The sequence below is a fragment of the Perissodus microlepis genome, chromosome 8 (genome assembly GCF_051167445.1).
Source record: "Perissodus microlepis isolate ML-2025 ecotype Zambia chromosome 8, ASM5116744v1, whole genome shotgun sequence".
Taxonomy (NCBI): Eukaryota; Metazoa; Chordata; class Actinopteri; order Cichliformes; family Cichlidae; genus Perissodus; species Perissodus microlepis.
Window position 1 is genome coordinate 21960619 of NC_140468.1, and position 17739 is coordinate 21978357.

Genomic DNA, 17739 nt, shown 5'->3' on the forward strand with positions numbered 1-17739 from the left:
TTTGTTATGCAGTCAAATGTTGCTTAAAATTGTTACTTGAGTTTATTCATTTTCCCATAGGTACTATACATGGCAGTCAAATGCAATTATCATAACTTCTCTTTTTTGTCAACCAGATCAGAAACGTGAACCTTTTGTGAATATTTTATTTTGAAAATAACATCTTTTCCTTTCATATTTTGCACAAAAACAGTTGTTGTAGTTTTTGCGAATTTTATTTCTGTTTATATAGACAAAATGCACCACAGGTTATAATTTAATTTAGTATAGTTAATATTAATGCAAACTTAGATAATTTTCTTCCACAGTGTGCAAACCTGAGTAGATACTGCAAAGAATTGAACTCAAAAACAAAAATACTGTAATTATAATAAATATAAAATGAACAGGATTTTCCTGATGGTTTAAATCCAAACGTTTGTGGAAACTTTACACAAAGTGTTAAAATAGCGCAAACAAGCCCACAATCCTTATGCCAGTTCAGAGTACTCTGTCACTAATAGATAGATGCTGTGAAATAAGACCAACACAACACTACATCACAAACACCTCACTGAATCTAGTAGCATCTAGTTCAGTATACTTCATTTTGATCATTTTTAGTTGTTGTTTGTTTTTAAAATGGATTATTAAATTATTAATAAAAAACCACCAATGTTGGCAAAATAATCAAGTTTTTTTACTCTGTTTAGCTGCACCAACAGGATTTTCAGTGTTGTGACGCAGGATTTGTGAATTTGAACACAGCTGCACATGGACGCATGGCATCTTCCAGCTCTGTGCTCTTATGGCTTGTCCAGCATGGGCCTCATGGTGATAAAGGGAAAGTTGTACATGTGGGGGAGTCCCTGATGAATCGTGAAGTTAAAGGACTGCCATGAAAATGGGCGCAGACCCCCCTGGGTCGTGGGGCCATTTATTGCCTCGGCGACCAGCTGGAGCGCCATCTGGTAGTCCGTCACCTATACCGTGACACAGAAATGAGGAGGGAACAGGAACATGTGAAAGAAAGGTAATTTAATGCTTCTAATCAAATCTTGTTGCTTCATTTGAAATACTGGCTTCAACCACTGCACAATTTAACTTAAACTGAACTGAACAGAAATCTACGCATAATTAATGTGAATGAATCTTATTAACTTTGGAGAGTGTTTTCATATTTTGCCAGCAGCAAATATATTTTTTCACTTAATCTAGGAAATATCTAACAGACAGATTAGCAACAGTGTTTGCACACACATTCACAAATGCTAGAGGTGATAACCTGGCCTTTATTCTAATACCACCAGGTGATATGACTAATATCACCTGGTGGCATATCTTGTTTGGAGCATCTATATTTGGACACTAGATTTAAATATCGGTTTTAGTGTCGCCATATTAGCAGTAGTCAGACAGTAGTCTAAAAAAAAGATATACTCACTGATTTGTGCAAGGCATTTCGGTTGTTTGTGAGCATATTTGTCCTAGACTGATTAACAAGGTGCAAGGTTTGTAATTCACTGTGATATAAAAATGAATGCTAGCTTTAGCAAGTAAAAAACGATTGGTTTAAAAAAAAAAAAGGTTCTAACTGGATGAGCTCACTCTGCAGTTTTTTATTACAAACAAATACAGAACAGCTGATGGGCAGATCAAACTGAGAATTTGATGGCAATGCTCAATTCTGTGGTAGCAACTTGTCAATCACAGGTTAGACACGCCCTGAAACACACCCTGATATACTCCCTGTTTTACTCTAACGTAGAGAATCTACATCTTGCTCTATTAAAAACAACACACACCTAGCAACTGAGACCATAAACATATTCACAACATATAAAACATTAACTCTTGCTGGTCATTAAAAAGAATGTGAGGTTTTTCCAGACTCAAGGCTACTTCCATCTTATGTATACAGTCCAACTTGAAGGCTAATTAGCTCACTGACATTAACATTTAGCTTAAAGCACCACTTTTCCTGAAGCCCTGGCTCTTACAGTAAGTTGCAAATCTACAGAGTCTTTCTAAACAAACACAACATATACTGGAAACAGTAAAGTGTAATTAAATGTCGAGAGTGTAACTGAAATAGTTAAACAAATAACAAAAGGAGTAAAGAGAAAAACTGCAGCTTTAAAAAAACAGGGAATTTAAAGGGCATGTGACAGCGGTGACTCATTAACCAAAGGTTATATCGGCAGACAAAAACACAACCACAACACATGCTGTACTTTGTATTTTGTTTTTATCCTCACACTGTGACAGAGCTGATTCTGGCCTAATGTGCTGGTGTCCTCTGACCTTAGTGTCGTAGCAGCCCCCTGGCCGTGGCCTCCTTGGTCTCAGGTCGTTGCGGCAGCAGATGGTTTTGCAGGGATGGCCCTTTGAGTAGGGATCTTTCTTGTAGTCTGAAACAGAAGCAGTCTGACGTTTAGTCATGCTGCTTTCACTTTGACGGGAACAAAAATATCCTGGGCTATTTGTGTTTTCTGTGAAGTGCTTTGAGCTCCAGAGCGGACATACAGCGCGAGGAACAATAACCCTGTTGTTTCACCTACTGTTGTATCTCATCATGCGTTTGAGGGAGCTGAGGTCGGACACCTTGGCCTGGTCCCTGCGGAGGATTTTAGCTCGGGGACAGAGATCATAGGAGAAGTCTTCCCCGTATCTTTTCCACATCACACTGTACCCACTCAGGTTGTAGATTTCAGCATGAAATGGTATATTGTATGACGGCCAATAACCTGTTAAATGGAGCACACTGGAGGGGGAGGTCACTCAGAAATCAACAACAGCAGTAATCACACAGATACAGGTGGTTTCTTACCTCTGCGTAACGCCCGAGTCTGATCGGAGTGCATGACTTTGCCGGGAATCTGCTCTACAACAGTCAGAGCTCCATCCCTGATGCTTTTACTCAGAGAAATCCTGCTCAGGTCCACCACCATGTACTGGCTGTTATATGTGCCTGAAATACAAAGGAAATACAGATCCACTCCTCCCTGTCCCATGGACACTTGGATTTTGTGTGTCAACAAATATTGGAGGGATTTTGTGAGATGTGGTACAACTTTATTTACCTTTACTCACTAAAAGACCAATACTGAAGTAATGTAGTCGGCCTAGCTCATGTTGCTGCATGTTAGCTATCCTACTGTAAAATGAAAGCTTACATGTACAGTCTCGCATGCACCTGAGGGATTTGGATCTAGAGAGGGAAGCACATAAACTTTTGGCTTATTAGATACATATTTGCACATGCCATAAAAACCTAAAACATAACCCGATCTGAATGAAATGACATCACGGTCTGCAGGTCACTGCAATAGCTTGGCAGGATGGTGAATCTGAGCGCCAATTCTGCTGTTTGTTAAAGAGCTGTCAGTCTCAAGAACACCCTGTCCTGTTCTCTCCTCTGCCCTCCATAGCAACGTGACGTGAAAGATCAAAGCAGCCTTCCCAATTAACACACACAAGCATTGTGTAATTGAGAAGAACGATGTGTTTGAGAGACTGCTAAATCTCTATGGACATGTGTCCTGTGAATTTTTGCATTGCCAGCATTACGTCTAAAAGCCAGAAGGCAGGGCAATAACAGCATGCATTAGTGTGAATTAGTGGCTCCATATTACTTACTTACTTACTTTGGCTTACTTTGGTTTTGAATAAAGCCTCAAAACTCAACTTGCCTTAATTGACATCACTGAAATCTCACCTGAGTTGTATCTGGAGAAAACCTGTGCCCACTCCTCTCCGGTGTGCGCCAGACCGTTAGCCAGTCGGACCCTCTGCCAGGCCAGCAGGCTGTGAGGGCTGAGCTGAGAGAACAGAGAGGCATTGAAGACGCCGATGGAGGTCTGAGTCATCAGCAGGCCGCTCCCAAGGAGGTAGAAGTCATCCAGAGACATCAGGAAGCCTGAAGGAGGAGAACACGCAGCAGGTTTCTTTTTGACAGTCAGCAAAGGAGTGGGGGAGGGTTGGGGGTCATTTGATAAAGTCGGGGCAAACAAACAGTGTCGTGATTAGATCATCTGCAACTCACAACATGCTTAACTTGTATTTATTAGCAAATGGAATAAGTATCTTTAACTCAACCAGTGATTTCTGATTTTTTTAAAGGCATTTTAAGTTTTTTTAAGGTACTACAGTAATATTAATTTGTTATTAAAATATATAAAGTCAAGTGAAACAATCCTGCTTTTTATGATTACTTGTCTTGTTGCTTTTATTTATATAGCACATATAAAAAGGGAACAGAGCTTTTAGTTGCTCCTTCACATGTGTGGACTTCTGATTATGTGCTAATGAACTCTGGAAGGAGATGCAGGCTCCTGTTGTGCAATAATAAATATTAATTTGCCAGTTAAGCTGATAAATGAACAGCTCATGTGGGACAGACAGATAAGCAGAGAGGTTTTGCTGTAAATGCATTTTAAAAATCATTTATCTGTTAATTTATTCTGAGGTCTGTTTATTAAAGTGTGGCTTCATCCAAGGTGATTTTCTCCTATCATGACAATAAAGTAATCTTGCCTTGTCTCAAATGACTGCATGCTTCCTGAAATGATTTGCACACAGCAATAAAAATGATGCCCCAGTTTCTTTTAGCAAGTCTTTAGCATCTTTTAGCTCAGACGTTTTCAGTTTTATGGTCTGCAACTTTATTATTTTGATTCACTCAGGAAGCTGTTTTTAGCATATAAAATCTGAAAACCCAGTATACAGTATAATATCTGGACTCAACAACAGCCATACAGTGTTTGTGACCAGCTGGTGAATATGGGTCATCAGTCAGCCCATAAAGTACTACATTTTGTATTTCCCTCAGCATTTAGCTCTGATGAGTTGGTGGTGCATTAAAGTATTTATATTTAATGCACCACGTGCATTCTAATATTACTCTCTATCCACTTGATATGTAACTGTATGCTAACATGTTTCCCATTGTGGTCACATGTTAGTGCTGTGCTCATCACCAACAAATGTGAGCACTTCAATAAAAGCATTATTTTATAGAGTTTGTGTGTGCTCCTATAATGCCACAATTTCTCCCAGTAGTGGATGTCACAGCAAATGTGCAATGCTAAAAGAAACTGCAAAATACCCAAGTGATACATCACAAACTCTACAGGCCTCAGTTACCATGTTAAACATTGACATTAAGCACAGTGCAATTAGCAAAAGACTGAACAAGCAGTCTTTTTTTTGGAAGGATTTCCAAGAAAGAGCCTCTTCTCTCCAAAAAGAACACTGGAGCATGCCTCAATCTGCAAAATTGTAGCTAAATAAGTCACAAAACCTCTGGACCAAGAAGACCACAAGACCGTAGTGTGCAGCGCTACATTTGCTGAAAACCAAACACAGCATATCAGCACAAACACCTCATGCCAACTGTCAACACTGCGGTGGAGGGGTGATCATCTGAGACCTTTGTGGTCACCGAGTCAAGCAAGAACTCCTCTGTGTGCCAAAGTGTTCTAGAGTCAAACGTGACAACATCTGTCCGATAGCTAAAGTTTGGCTCAAATGGGTTCATGCAACATGTCAACAATCCCATGCACAGCAACAAATCTACAACAGAATGGCTAAAAAAAGAAAAGAATGAAAGTTCATAGACCCAGTCAAAGTTCAGACCTCATCCTGACTGAATGCTGTGGCTGTACCTCAGGAGAACGCCCCCAAACCTCAATACACTGAAGAACCTTGTAAAGAACAGTAGATTGAAGTTCCTTCACAGCGATGTGGGAGTCTTTCAAAGTCATAAAGAAAACAATTATTTCAAGTTATTGCTGTTAAAGGTGCTTTTCATGCTGTGAAAACTTTATTTTCATGTGACTTCATAACTTTTGTTAAAGATATGAATATCACGCTCATGAATCGCAAGTACCAGATGTGTTATCAGCATTCCTTTTCCGATTGCGTGTATTATAATTATTTCAAGTTTCAACTTGCCATACTACTTTTATGATAACACCAGGTAGAATGACTCTATACTACTTTGTATTCTATACATGAAAAGGAAAAATAATAAGCTCCTCTGAAAAAACACATCCAACTCCTGCACTAGAAGTACAATATTAATATTATTAACAATAGAAGCCAGATGTCTTTGAATATTTCCACCACTGAGACTGCCCAGCATCTCTTCTTGTTCTCATGGTGCTGACCTGCAGTGCATGATAAATCCTCAGTACTGTTAGAGGGGAAGCAGCTTAGGAAGGCCGCAGGGGGTACACATCACCTCTGCTGACCCCATTGTATTTCATCTCTTTGTTTCAATATAGTGAGGTGATATCCTTGGCCTGCTGCTCTCTAAATATAGTGCTTTAAAACCACTTGTGTCCTGATAGGACTGTAGTCCACAAGAGGATTTTTTTATGGCCTGGTCCACTTGACAAATCTTTGGCCACAAAATTTCTCAGTCTCCTCTAACTCTACAGCGAGGGGAGTGTAGCTCCGTTCGAGCATGTGCATAAACACACACGGGATTCAGTGTTTTCTCATTACTGCCTAAGCTGCATGCTTTGCAGGAGAATTATGTCGAGTAGGAAATGTTCATTGGGGATTTGGGTTAATTCCTAGATGTCAGTGTTCATATTTTCCCTTGTGGATTAAGGATAAGAAGTTCACCTCCCCTCGGAGCTTTTGCAAGAAAGAAGTGAAGTCTGTCCTTTGAAAAACCCTCTTCTTCTGCAAATCGATCTTTTTTTCTCGAGACACATTGGTTATTTGAGTATATTTATGCATATAAATGTGCGGTTGTGCGGCTCTTATACTGTATGTGATATAGTGGGAGTGTGTGTACCAGGGTAGCTGCTGAACGACATCTTTCCAGTGGCTACGTGTGTGTCAGACACCTTGAAGTCCCAGTGTTTATAGATACGCATGGTGGCTGCATAAGTATACCAGCTAGAGTGGCCGACTAGCAGGTTCTCAAAGCCTGGAAGAACCTGAGACACAGAGAAGAGAGAGAGACAGAGAGAAACATCTATATTTTTAAAAGAAACAAGATATAATCACTGAATCATAAAAGAAAGAGTTTAACGTGGATGCAACTTTATTAAGATACATTAAAGGGGTCTTAAAAAATCCAGTAGCACACATTCATTTGAACTTTGTTCCATAGATTGGTGTACATGAAAGAGGAAATAAGCCCCTTGCAATGGCCTTTTACACTCATCTAAAAGAAGAAAATCCTGCTCACAGAGGCCAATAAAAGCAGTTAGGTTTGTGTTGAGGTTTTCCCAAGGGCTCCCTCACATGAGCCAAATGAGCTTAGCCTAACCTTTATGAGAGCTGTGCAGTGGCCCATTCCAGGCATCCTGAAAGCGCCGGACCCTGCGGAGGAGTTGGAGCGAGGTGTCAAAGCTGGGACAAGATCCAAGAGGTCACCGACACCATTTAGAAACTGGACCGTGAACGCTGATAGAGGCTGCGCAGGAGGGAAAGAGCAAGTGGCAAGAGATCCATGAAATGACTGTGACAACTCTCTCACAACCACAAACACACACATACACACCTCCCTGTGTTTGCTTTTGGCCCACAGTGCAGCTCCTGCGTGGAGTCCATCCAGCTGAGCCAGGAGCAGTCCCATATGCCTCCACAAGGGGTCACTGTTTCTCCTGAGCTTCACCTGCTCTCTGGCCCACTGGTCTTGTTTGCTGGGGTTTATTCAAATTTTAGAATCAACGTTTGTCTCTTGGAGGTGCAGTTTTACATCACTCTAACAATCAATAGGTGCATAAATATAATTTGTAAATTCTGTATAGACAGTTGACAGTTATGAGGCACTATCATAGAATGTATATAAAAGATGGATGTAGACGTCCGCTGCCTAAAAGAGTCTTGTAAAGTTTTCAACTAAGCTTTGCGATCTTTGGTGTTTTGCTGTCTTGAACCCAGGTGTGGCGGGTAAGGTGTGAATATGACAGAGAACTGACGCATACCACTGCATGCTTTCTATTTACACAGCTGTGAATGAGAAAGTATTTGACTTTCAGAACAACGACCACATCACCAGAATTTATCAAGTAAGACTTAAGACTGAGCCCATAAACTTAGTGTTTCCTGAGGTCACAGATTAAGTGAGCATTAAGATAATTTCCCTGGACTTCTACACAGTCTTTGTGCCAACAGGAGAGTCACCTCCTGCAGGCTATTAAAAGCAGAGAAGGGCTACACCCATCTTTTATATACACTCTGTGCACAATACTGGTTAATCAAGCCTCTGAAAAAGCATCTTGAAGGCAATGGAAAACAAAGAGAAACGCTTATAAATCTAGTATTAGACATGGGATTACTCTTAGCTTAATCCATGGCTTTGATTTGATATAATTTAACACTGTACCTCAAAAAGTTTTTCAAGGGCTCCAGAACCTTTTCATCCTTGATCAGCTGAGGGTACATGTTGGAGTAATGACTGAACATCTGTCTGCAATGGAAGGAGAATAAGCAGTGAGGGATTAGCCCACATAAAAGCAGTCCACATGTTACAACCAGAGCTAGCAGCTACACCTAATAAGAAATGTAATCAAAGTGTAACGATATATTAACTGAAGTTGACCTGTATCTGCATTAGGTGTCGGACTGCATTGCTGCCACATGATTGGCTCACTTGAAAATTGCATTTATAGTGCTTAGTGTATTTTCATGCTTGCACTTAGCCTGTGCTGCTCACCCAGCAGTGAGGTAACCTTCCAGGTAGCCAGCCAAGAAGAAAGTGGTCTCATCTTCCTGAGTGATTCCTCCATAGCCTGCATTGATCTCCAGGATGCCCCATCCTGAGAGGAGCAGAGTGTCATTGAAGTACCCATAGGCTTCCCCCTCCGTCTCCATAAACCCCTCCTTCAGGATCACACTTTTCTGGGCAGCATCCCAGTGCACAGTGGCCTCTTGGAGCTCTACCATTGTAGAATGATGGGTTACATGCTTGAGGTTAGATAACACACATTATGTAAGATAATGTCATGACACAGATAGAATAATTACAACAGCTTTCTCATGTGTTGCTATTTTCTGTCAAATTAATATTAATTGCATATTAATATTATAAGAACACTAACACAATGTTGTGTTCGTGTCCTTGCTTGAATATACAAGCATTTTTTTCAACTTACATTTGTTAACATAAGTGTTACAAAAACATTTTAAAAAAGAAAACGTGTTTAAATGCATTTAAATGGCTATGGTATTTCGAGTTACATGTTCAAATCGTGTTACATTTTAAAACTGTTAAATTTAGCCGGGAGAGAACAAAGTAACTGTCCATTAAAGAAAAGCTATGTAAGATATAACCATGCGCCTTCTTTTATAGCGGTAAAGATATTTATTTTGTGTTTAGCGGAGTTATAGGGATATAAAATTGGTTCCCGCCGTGTACAGACACGCCACAGTAAGGTTACTCACGGTAAGTTTGGAGCTTGACGTTCACTCTTCTGAATACATCCGTGGATTTTACGGATACAGCTAAAGTGCTCAGCAGTACGCAGAGTGCCATTCTGCGTTTTTCCATGTCAGCCGTGGAAGTCTGTGTTCTGCCTGCCTCTCGCCTAGTTAGACACACATATTCTTCAAACGTATTAGGATTTATATGTGAAGATTTTCTTCTACAGACAACGAAGCACTTAAACTGTGTCTAAGGTGCTTGTTACGATAGCGAAAAGAAGAACACCCCAGATGGGACTCGAACCCACAATCCCTGGCTTAGGAGGCCAGTGCCTTATCCATTAGGCCACTGGGGCCGCGTACAAAGTGAGGCGGGGCCAGTGTATTTTAAGTACAGCCGTAACCTACTGAACTAGTGTTTGTATTTTGTGTACTTTTTGTACATTATCATTATCTGCATTGTGCTGTTCATAATAGTCAATTTAATGTATGGAGTTATTTTTTTTTTAATTATATGAGCTCATCCGAATAAAATATTAAAGCGTCGTACCCCAAAGACGGTAAAAGATCACCATGGTGACGTTCCGTTACACGGGTTGTTCCATTATCATTCAGAAATAGGAAGATCTTATGAAATTCTAACTAGTAGGTATTAAAATGTGAACAACATACCCCCCCCCCCCAAAAAAAAAAAAGCTGTAAGACGATGGATTAAATTTTAGTTTCTTTAAGGGTATTATGGTGGATATTTTTTCCCGAATAGTTTGTGCGAAAGTCGTGGAATGTTTCAGGATTGCCCACTTTGGACAAATGGAAAATTCGCACTTGCGCAGTGGCAAGCATGTTCTGCGAGAAACGGATACAGGCCAACTTAAATAAATACCCTGTATGGAGGTAAATATGTTAGCTGTATATTTAAATTGAAACAGCATTACCTAAATACTCTGAGAGGCAGGGGATAATTTCATTAAATTGTGAGCTATAAGTAATTCACGCAGCTAGCCACCTAGCATTAATTTGGTCGTGCACTGCTAACGACGGTAAACACAGTGAGAAGCTAGGTGAAGCTAGCGTTATCTTAAAAATAGTAATTCTCTTTCGGGTGCCGTCTCTGATCTAGGACCTTAAAAAATCTCTGAGGATGCCTCTGTTTGGAAACCCATTTAGTCCTAAAAAGGTTCCTCCACGTAAATCCGCCTCCTTGTCCAGCCTTCACACGGTGAGCTAATGAATTTTAGCATCATTCACACACTGGAAACACTAGTTGTACAGCACGTTTGGGGGGGGGGGGAGTTAATCTGCATAACATCCTGAGAGATAGCATTAACCGTTATTTATACCTTTTTATCTTTTTTTTTAGTTGGATCGTTCAACTCGAGAAATAGAGCTGGGCCTTGAGTATGGCCCTCCTGTGATGAACATTGGAGGTCAGGTCTTGAAATTTGAAGAGGGACAGTGGATTACAGGTAATGGGTTTTCTGAATAATTACCTTTTAGTTCTCTCTCTCTTTGTGTGTCTGTGTGTGTTATTATCAACGTCTGGTTCCTTGTGGCCAACACAGCATAAACTCTGTTTTTTTTTCTCAATGTGAAACCAGAATCTGGTGGAAATGTGTCTAGTAGGGAAGTTCAGCGGCTTAAGAAAAAAAATATCCGGCTGGAGGAAGAGAATAACGTATTAAAACTAAAGATTGAACTTCTCCTGGATATGGTAAGATCAATTGTCATTACATTGTGAGTAATATTATGGATGCAATATTAGGCTCTGAGGTAGGAAAGTTTTTTTTGCCTCCTCTGTAAAGCTGTTATAACTGCATAATACTGCTTTTTTTTTTACAGGCTGCATATTATATTTAAGTTATAAATGTAATTACCAGTTCATTCAATTATATAAGCCTTACTTTTTCTTTTATTTGGCTTTTATTTATATCTTATGAACTTTTATTATATAGTTCCTATGTAGAGCACTTTGTTTCAGCTGTGGTTGTTTTAAAGTGCTTTATAAATAAAGGTGATGATGATAATGATGATGATAACCCGGTTTGTCGCAGAATGAGTAAAATAGTGATCTTTAATCTTTTCCTTCAAGTTAACGGAGACTACCGTAGAGTATCACCTGATGGAGAAAGAAGTGGAAGAAGTCAAGACTCAACATCGAAGGAAAAAATGACAGATCTGATCTAGTGCCTCCATTGAATAAAGCGTTTTCTTCCAAGTAAATATTTTTGTATCGATAGATAACAGGACAAAAGTAATAATATCATCCATCTTCCTCACAATGAGGATTCTTGTGTGTTACATTTTACTCTTTATTTTCCACTTACTGTATGTTTTCTGTTTTTAATTTGTTGAATTATTTCACCTTAAAAACCTTCTTTGTTCAATACACAGCCAATTTTCTACACTTTGTACATCTGTATGTGATGTAAAACCTGCTTTTTAATTTAATTTTTTTCTATTTTCTCTTTGGATTAAAAGTAAACTCCATTGACAAAAGGCATTTCTTTTTGTTTGACTTTCGGTTTTTAGAAAATAACATTTGTGAATTGTTGGATTCATAGCAGCTCTAAAAATATACAGTAACACAATAGAAAGAAAAAATTAAGAAAAGTAAGGCTTCATTCACTATTACAGCTTTTCATTCAGCTCCACTTCCAAATAGAGCAAAACCCTCATATACAGTATGCCTTCCATATACTTACTGAGCAACTTTTGGGTGGTCAGAATTATTTATAAGTATTTTTAATACATAGCATACAGAGCTTCATTTTTTGTACATTGTTTTTTATTTTTATTTTATTTAGCTAACAAACAGAATAAAAACATGCTTTTGAAACAGGCTCAAACCCGTGAAAGGAAAAGGGAAACCGGAGGTGTTAGATTTAATTCTTTTATTAGTTTTAATAGTGCATAAACCTGTACAAACTCTGAGGCTGTATCTGTATCTTGAATGTCAGCATCTCCTTCCCAACCGACCAATAAAGCCTGATTTATGCGTGAATTATGTTATGTTGTTCAGTCAGTCATAGGTGTTTATTGAGCACTGTATAAAATTCAAATAATCACATATATGATTATGATTTTATTTATTTATGCATTATTATATTATTAAACAGATAAGCGTTACATGCCACTTTTATGAATGATTTAAGTCTCTTTATCCAATTGGTCAAGGCACCTTTCAATCAAATGCGCAGTGCAGCTTATAGTCCCAAGTGCGCATGCGTACGTCTCCGCGAGCGAAAGAGGCGTCTGCCAATAGCGGGAGAGACGAAGTACTTTTTATTCTTTTCATCTAGCACTTTAAATCACCGGCGTTTCGGGTGAACTGTTGTATTATTTGACGTTGTGGTGGACTTTTATAGAACTCACCTATAACAATGCCTCGTGGTGGTAAGTATTAAAACGAAAATTCACATAATGTGTCTGTTTTTGCGAGTACATTTTAGCTAGCGGATCATTAGCCCTTTGAATTCACACATGCTTAGCATGTTTAGCATGCTACATAGTTAGCATAATGTAATTTGCCGGTAAGAACGGTTTATTAAAGGCACCAGAGACGTACCGATATCCAATTATTTATTTGTTCTCACGTGAGCTCAGATGACGACTTGGTGTTAACTTAAACCTCAATAGTCTTTTTTTTGTTTTGTTTTTTGGTTGCTTGCTTTCAACCGCTAATACCATGCGCAGAGAAGAAAGCATCCGGGTCAGTTTACATACATAATCAGTTATTGAAATTTCTATTTGGAGGTTGTCTTCGTACCAGTTTACCATCACAAATATATGGTCAAACTATTCGGGGTTTTTTTTTCTTTGTCTTTGTCGGTACATCCTTCTAAGTCGTCGGCTGTTAGATTTGCCGGTGAGGGGAGCTGGCCCTCTATAAACGTCAGTGTGACTCATCGGCGCTCACGGTATCTTCTCTTCACGCAGCAGGCTGTGTGGATTTCTGAAGTCAGGTTGTGAATTGTGTCATCAGCCAAAGATAGCTCTGGGCACTTGTTCTCAAATATAGGGCTACATGGTGAGAGAGGACCAGTATTTTCATAGTTGTGTCTACCCAGTGATTAACTTTGCAGGTTACTTATAAGTTATCACCCCCGCCCCAAATAGCTGATTGTATTCTCAGAATGTTAATTCTGTTCCTCTGGATGCAGCATTTTCAGTGGGAGCACGCTTTTGTCACTTATTCAAACGACTTGTTTAATGGAGGAGAGTGTACATATGTTGCTAATAGATGCAGTCTTTTTGCTACTGACGGCTTAAAAATTGTCTTGCAGGGAAAAAGGGCCACAAGGGCCGCGGGAAGCAGTTCAGCAACCCTGAAGAGATTGATCGTCAGATGAGAGCCCAGCGAGAGATGGTGAGTGAAAATTGTTGGGGTTTTTTTTTTTAACAAATATTTCATTACCTTAAAAGACATCAAGTATGACTGTATGTGTATTTTAATAGGAAGAAAATGGTGGTGCAGAGAAAGAGGGCTCTTCAGAGTCTGAGGAGGAGAGCAGCAGTGATGACGAGTCTGAGGTGAATGTGTTATTAATTTGTCAATGGGTGAATATATGTGTGTGTTTGTGTGAGAACCTGAAAATGCATCTTTTTTTGTTTTTCACTGAATGCTTACTGTCAACAGCACCGTTTAGACCAGGGGTGGCCAATCTCAGTCCACGAGGGCCTGTGTCCCTGCAGGTTTTAGATCTCACCTTTGGTCAACACACCTGAATCACATGATTAGTTTGTTACCAGGTCTCTGGAGAACTTCACGACATGTGGAGGAGCTAATTTAGCCATTTAAATCAGCTGTGTTGGTTCGAGGACACATCTAAAACCTGCAGGGACACCGGCCCTCGTGGACTGAGATTGCCCACCCTTGGTTTAGACAAATATTCCTTTTCCTTAGTCTGAGCGTGTTTCAACAGGGCACAGATCTGAACTGACTAACAGTCACACACAGATAAATAACATGATGGACGAAGAAATGTCTTTATAGGAAAACAACTACACCCAAATGATTCATTACAACTACAGCAGTACACGGTTCTTAAAGGTAGTTTGTGTAGAGAATTTGATGCAAGCCCTGTCATAGTGATTGGTGTTACAAAGGTTTTTCTTTCTTTATGTAGGTTAGAAAGAGGAGTGGAGTGGAGGGGCTTATTGAGATTGAGAATCCCAATCGTGTCGCTCAGAAGAGCAAAAAGGTAGCTGAAGTAGACGTCAGCGCTCCCAGAGAGCTTTCTCGCAGGGAGAGGTGGGTGTCAAACAAAAGATGTTTTGGTTTGTGCTTCATACCTTTTCAAGGGGACTAAATATTACTATCTTAATGTATCTTTTTCAGGGAAGAGATAGAAAAGCAGAAATCAAAAGAGCGCTACATGAAACTTCATCTTGAGGGTAAGACTGAGCAGGCCAGAGCTGATCTCGCCAGACTGGCTATCATCAAGAAACAGAGAGAGGAGGCTGCCAAGAAGCGAGACGAACTCAGGAAAGGTGAGACTAGTGAAAATTGTGCAGTGTGGAGAAAGTATACACCTTGCTGCTCATTTAAATAGCTGCTTAAAAAAATGTTGTTTCTGAAAATGTGCATGAGTGCACAGAACCACAGATTTATTTATTAAGATTTATTTCAAACTACATCTCTGTAACATCTCTAAAAGTTTGTAGATAACAATCTGTCTGGAGCAGAGTGACTGCATCATGCTTGTTTCTGTGGCTTTTATATTGTGAGTAATGGAGCACTTTGCATCCTCAGTGAGTTGAGCTGCAACACAAAAGCTCCAGAACATAATTCAACATACCCTCTCTGGCTTGGGGCTGTAAGAGGATATGAGATTTGTTTGTACAGGGGGGGAAAAAAACTTTCTGTGTAGACAAAGTGTTGTACTGCCAGAGAATACAAATGCATTTTTCTGAAATGAGGCAGGGCAGGAACTTCTAAGAAAGCGCCAGGATGTCAGATGTTTGCAAGGCTTGCTGCTTTAGTGTGCCTTTCTCATAATTACAATAACCAGCAGGAGACTTTATGACTCAGATTGTTTGGATGGGTTTTATGGAAATGTTTAGCACTTTGAAACTCAAAGCTTTGAACTGTTTTCTTTTTTTGTCATTTTTCATCAGAGAAAGAAGCGGAAGAAGCCAAAGCAAAGCGCTAGTCCTCCACCTGAAAGCTTCGCCATGTACTTCACTCTCAGAGGGATGGAGGGAGAAGCAGAGGAGAACGGGGAGGGGACCATTATGGGTAGTGTCAGATCAGGACTGCTCTTAAACTCCTGTACCTCATTTTAAATCAGAAGTTCGTGGGGCTTCCACGGCAAGAGAAAACAGGTGGAACAAAACAAGATGAAGAGAAATGGAACATTTGGAATGCCTCCAGTTTTCTTTAAAACTCCTTCAAGGTTCCAGAGGAGACAATCGCAGGTTTTCCAAGTGCTTCACAGCCTCTTCATTGTTCCACACCTACCAGGTTTTTAATTCAAAAGCTGCTGAAGTTATTTGCATTCCTTTTGATTTGTTCATTTTTTTTTTTTTTTTTTTTTTTTAAACAAGATTACCTAATAGAAGTTTACTGGTCATGTAAAATTGAGCATGCATGAGGATTTCTTTGGTGCTTTACTTTTTCTCCAGTTTTAACTGTTTTGTAAGAACGCAAATCAGCGACAGGAGAAGTAAAGAACATTATTAAACACATGAACTGATATAGGAAATACACTCTGGATTTTACTACTTTGTTCTAGGTTTAAAATGGTATGCTGCAGCTCAGTTATCAGAAATCAGTTGAGTTGATATTTTGCATAAACGTTTTCTCATTCTTCTCACTCCATTAGAGTAAAGTCAAAATTTCCAGACACTGTTGTCCCCTTTTTTTTTTTTTTTTTTCCCCCCAGTTTGCCATTGATATGAAAACAGATTTTTAATTGGAAATTTACAGAGTGGAAATAATTGGCTGTTGTCTCCACCACAGCAAGGCATTATATTGTTATTTGGTTTGTCTTATGTCCCGTGATTGTTTTCAGTACTTTCTTACCTTCAGTCAACTTACTGTTCATGTTTCTTGGCCTTAGACCACCAGGAACAGCCCATGAAATTCCTTTAAAATTACTTTTTTTTTTTTTCTCCTTTTTTGGGGGGGGGGGGTGATGATGTATCTGTATTTAAAAGTTTAATCTGAAACATCCTCAGTATTTTTGGCCTTACGCTGTTTCTAGTGACAGCTTCTGTATTTCTGTAGCAGAGTGTGTCTTTTGTCGCCTTGTTAAAGTTTACATGACACCAGCTCACTGTTTTTTCTTCTGTCAGTAAAGTGCTACAGTTAACATACACATACTTTCTTAGGTACATTACCACTCAGCAGTAATGCACTTATATACATAAGCACCTCTAAAAACAGCTTCCAGATGATGGCCCGGCTCCTCTCACGGAGCAAAAAACCCCCCGAATGTTATTAACTTCACAAAGAGGATTTTCTGCAGGGCAGCTGAATTGTCTAGACTGAACAGGTGAACATAATAAATTGGTCATTATGTGGTGCGTTGGAAATTGTCTTGAACAAAGTTATGGTGTTTTCTACGATGTTCACTGGACAAACTGTTGAAACCATGAGGTGTAAGAGATGTTTTCCCTCATGTATTTGAAGTGATTTGAAACAATAAACTGATCAGCTGGGTTGCTGCATCTAATTTAAACTGCAAGCATTGGACTGTTTCATCTGCTCACCTAACACTGTAAAACATGTTGTTCTGATAAACAGATTAATTTGGATTGGCCTGAAAGAAATAGTTTGGCATCTGGCACAAGTGCGCTATGTCCAGTTCCGTACAAACGTCTCAAGCCACTCCTAATTCAAAACGTGTATATAATAGGTAAATGGGTGCAGTGATTAAATATAATATGCAAAAATAAATGCAGTAAATGAGGCAAAAACAGTTTATACGATTCTAATGAGCTTGAAAATCAGTATTTGGGATGAGTGCCTTTATTCTTCAACACATCCTGAACTCTCAGGCACCTTTCTTGTAATTTCTTTAAGTAGTCTTCAGGAATAGTTCTCCAGGTTTCTTGAAGGACATTCAAAGGTCTTTGTTCTGCTGTTTGTCAAGATGATCCCACACTACATCAATAATGTTGAGGTCTGGACTCTGGGGTGACCAATCCATAACTTCTAGTGCTCCATTGTCTGTGTGTTTGGGATCATTGTCATACTGAAAAAAGAAGCTGTTACCAATCAGACACTTTCTGTATGGTATTGCATCATGAATCAAAATCAAATGGTGCTTTTTTTGCATCAAGAATTCCATCAATTTTGACAGGATCTTCAAAATCAGCTTAAATGCAACCCCGAACCACAACAGAGCATCCACCACGTTTTTCAGATGG

The 17739-nt window shown here is 39.4% G+C and overlaps 3 protein-coding genes and 1 non-coding gene across 5 annotated transcripts; 2 read left to right on the forward strand and 2 right to left on the reverse strand.

Annotated features, from left to right (window-relative positions):
• Window positions 1-129: 129 nt before the first annotated feature.
• Window positions 130-10024, reverse strand: plbd1b (phospholipase B domain containing 1b). 2 transcript variants are annotated; one of them, XM_084938254.1, is made up of 11 exons: window positions 9388-10024; window positions 8660-8762; window positions 8330-8413; window positions 7502-7643; window positions 7268-7414; window positions 6788-6932; window positions 3698-3898; window positions 2810-2950; window positions 2541-2726; window positions 2284-2390; window positions 130-962 (listed from the first exon to the last, which is right to left on the reverse strand). In XM_084938254.1, exons 1-11 carry the CDS (start codon window positions 9491-9493, stop codon window positions 786-788), a joined length of 1539 nt encoding a protein of 512 aa, XP_084794380.1. In that variant the 5' UTR covers window positions 9494-10024; the 3' UTR covers window positions 130-785. The 2 variants fall into 2 exon arrangements, with proteins under 2 accessions (XP_084794380.1, XP_084794379.1); XM_084938253.1 differs by having other exon boundaries at window positions 8660-8882.
• On the reverse strand, window positions 9650-9722 carry trnar-ccu (transfer RNA arginine (anticodon CCU)). The gene has a single exon. It is a non-coding gene; the product is annotated as a tRNA-Arg (tRNA).
• A 115-nt stretch (window positions 10025-10139) lies between the features above and the next one.
• On the forward strand, window positions 10140-12370 carry cby1 (chibby 1, beta catenin antagonist). The gene is made up of 5 exons (XM_084938256.1): window positions 10140-10260; window positions 10487-10585; window positions 10727-10832; window positions 10965-11077; window positions 11456-12370. The coding sequence occupies exons 1-5, from the start codon at window positions 10255-10257 to the stop codon at window positions 11534-11536; spliced, it is 405 nt and encodes a 134-aa protein (XP_084794382.1). The 5' UTR covers window positions 10140-10254; the 3' UTR covers window positions 11537-12370.
• A 123-nt stretch (window positions 12371-12493) lies between these two features.
• pdap1a (pdgfa associated protein 1a) lies at window positions 12494-17048 on the forward strand. Its single transcript, XM_084938255.1, has 6 exons — window positions 12494-12759; window positions 13650-13732; window positions 13822-13896; window positions 14493-14617; window positions 14705-14856; window positions 15484-17048. The coding sequence occupies exons 1-6, from the start codon at window positions 12747-12749 to the stop codon at window positions 15516-15518; spliced, it is 483 nt and encodes a 160-aa protein (XP_084794381.1). The 5' UTR covers window positions 12494-12746; the 3' UTR covers window positions 15519-17048.
• The last annotated feature ends 691 nt before the right edge of the window (window positions 17049-17739 follow it).

Coding starts and splice junctions, on each gene's coding strand:
- plbd1b (XM_084938253.1), bottom strand. CDS start 9,493: ATGGAAAAACGCAGAATGGCACTCTGCGTACTGCTGAGCACTTTAGCT. Junction 8,883..9,387: donor CGTCAAGCTCCAAACTTACC/GTGAGTAACCTT, acceptor CTACAATGGTAG/AGCTCCAAGAGGCCACTGTG. Junction 963..2,283: donor GGGGCTGCTACGACACTAAG/GTCAGAGGACAC, acceptor GTCACGGTATAG/GTGACGGACTACCAGATGGC.
- cby1 (XM_084938256.1), top strand. Junction 10,833..10,964: donor AGAGGGACAGTGGATTACAG/GTAATGGGTTTT, acceptor ATGTGAAACCAG/AATCTGGTGGAAATGTGTCT. Junction 11,078..11,455: donor TTGAACTTCTCCTGGATATG/GTAAGATCAATT, acceptor TTTTCCTTCAAG/TTAACGGAGACTACCGTAGA.
- pdap1a (XM_084938255.1), top strand. Junction 13,733..13,821: donor TGAGAGCCCAGCGAGAGATG/GTGAGTGAAAAT, acceptor GTATTTTAATAG/GAAGAAAATGGTGGTGCAGA. Junction 14,857..15,483: donor GCGAGACGAACTCAGGAAAG/GTGAGACTAGTG, acceptor ATTTTTCATCAG/AGAAAGAAGCGGAAGAAGCC.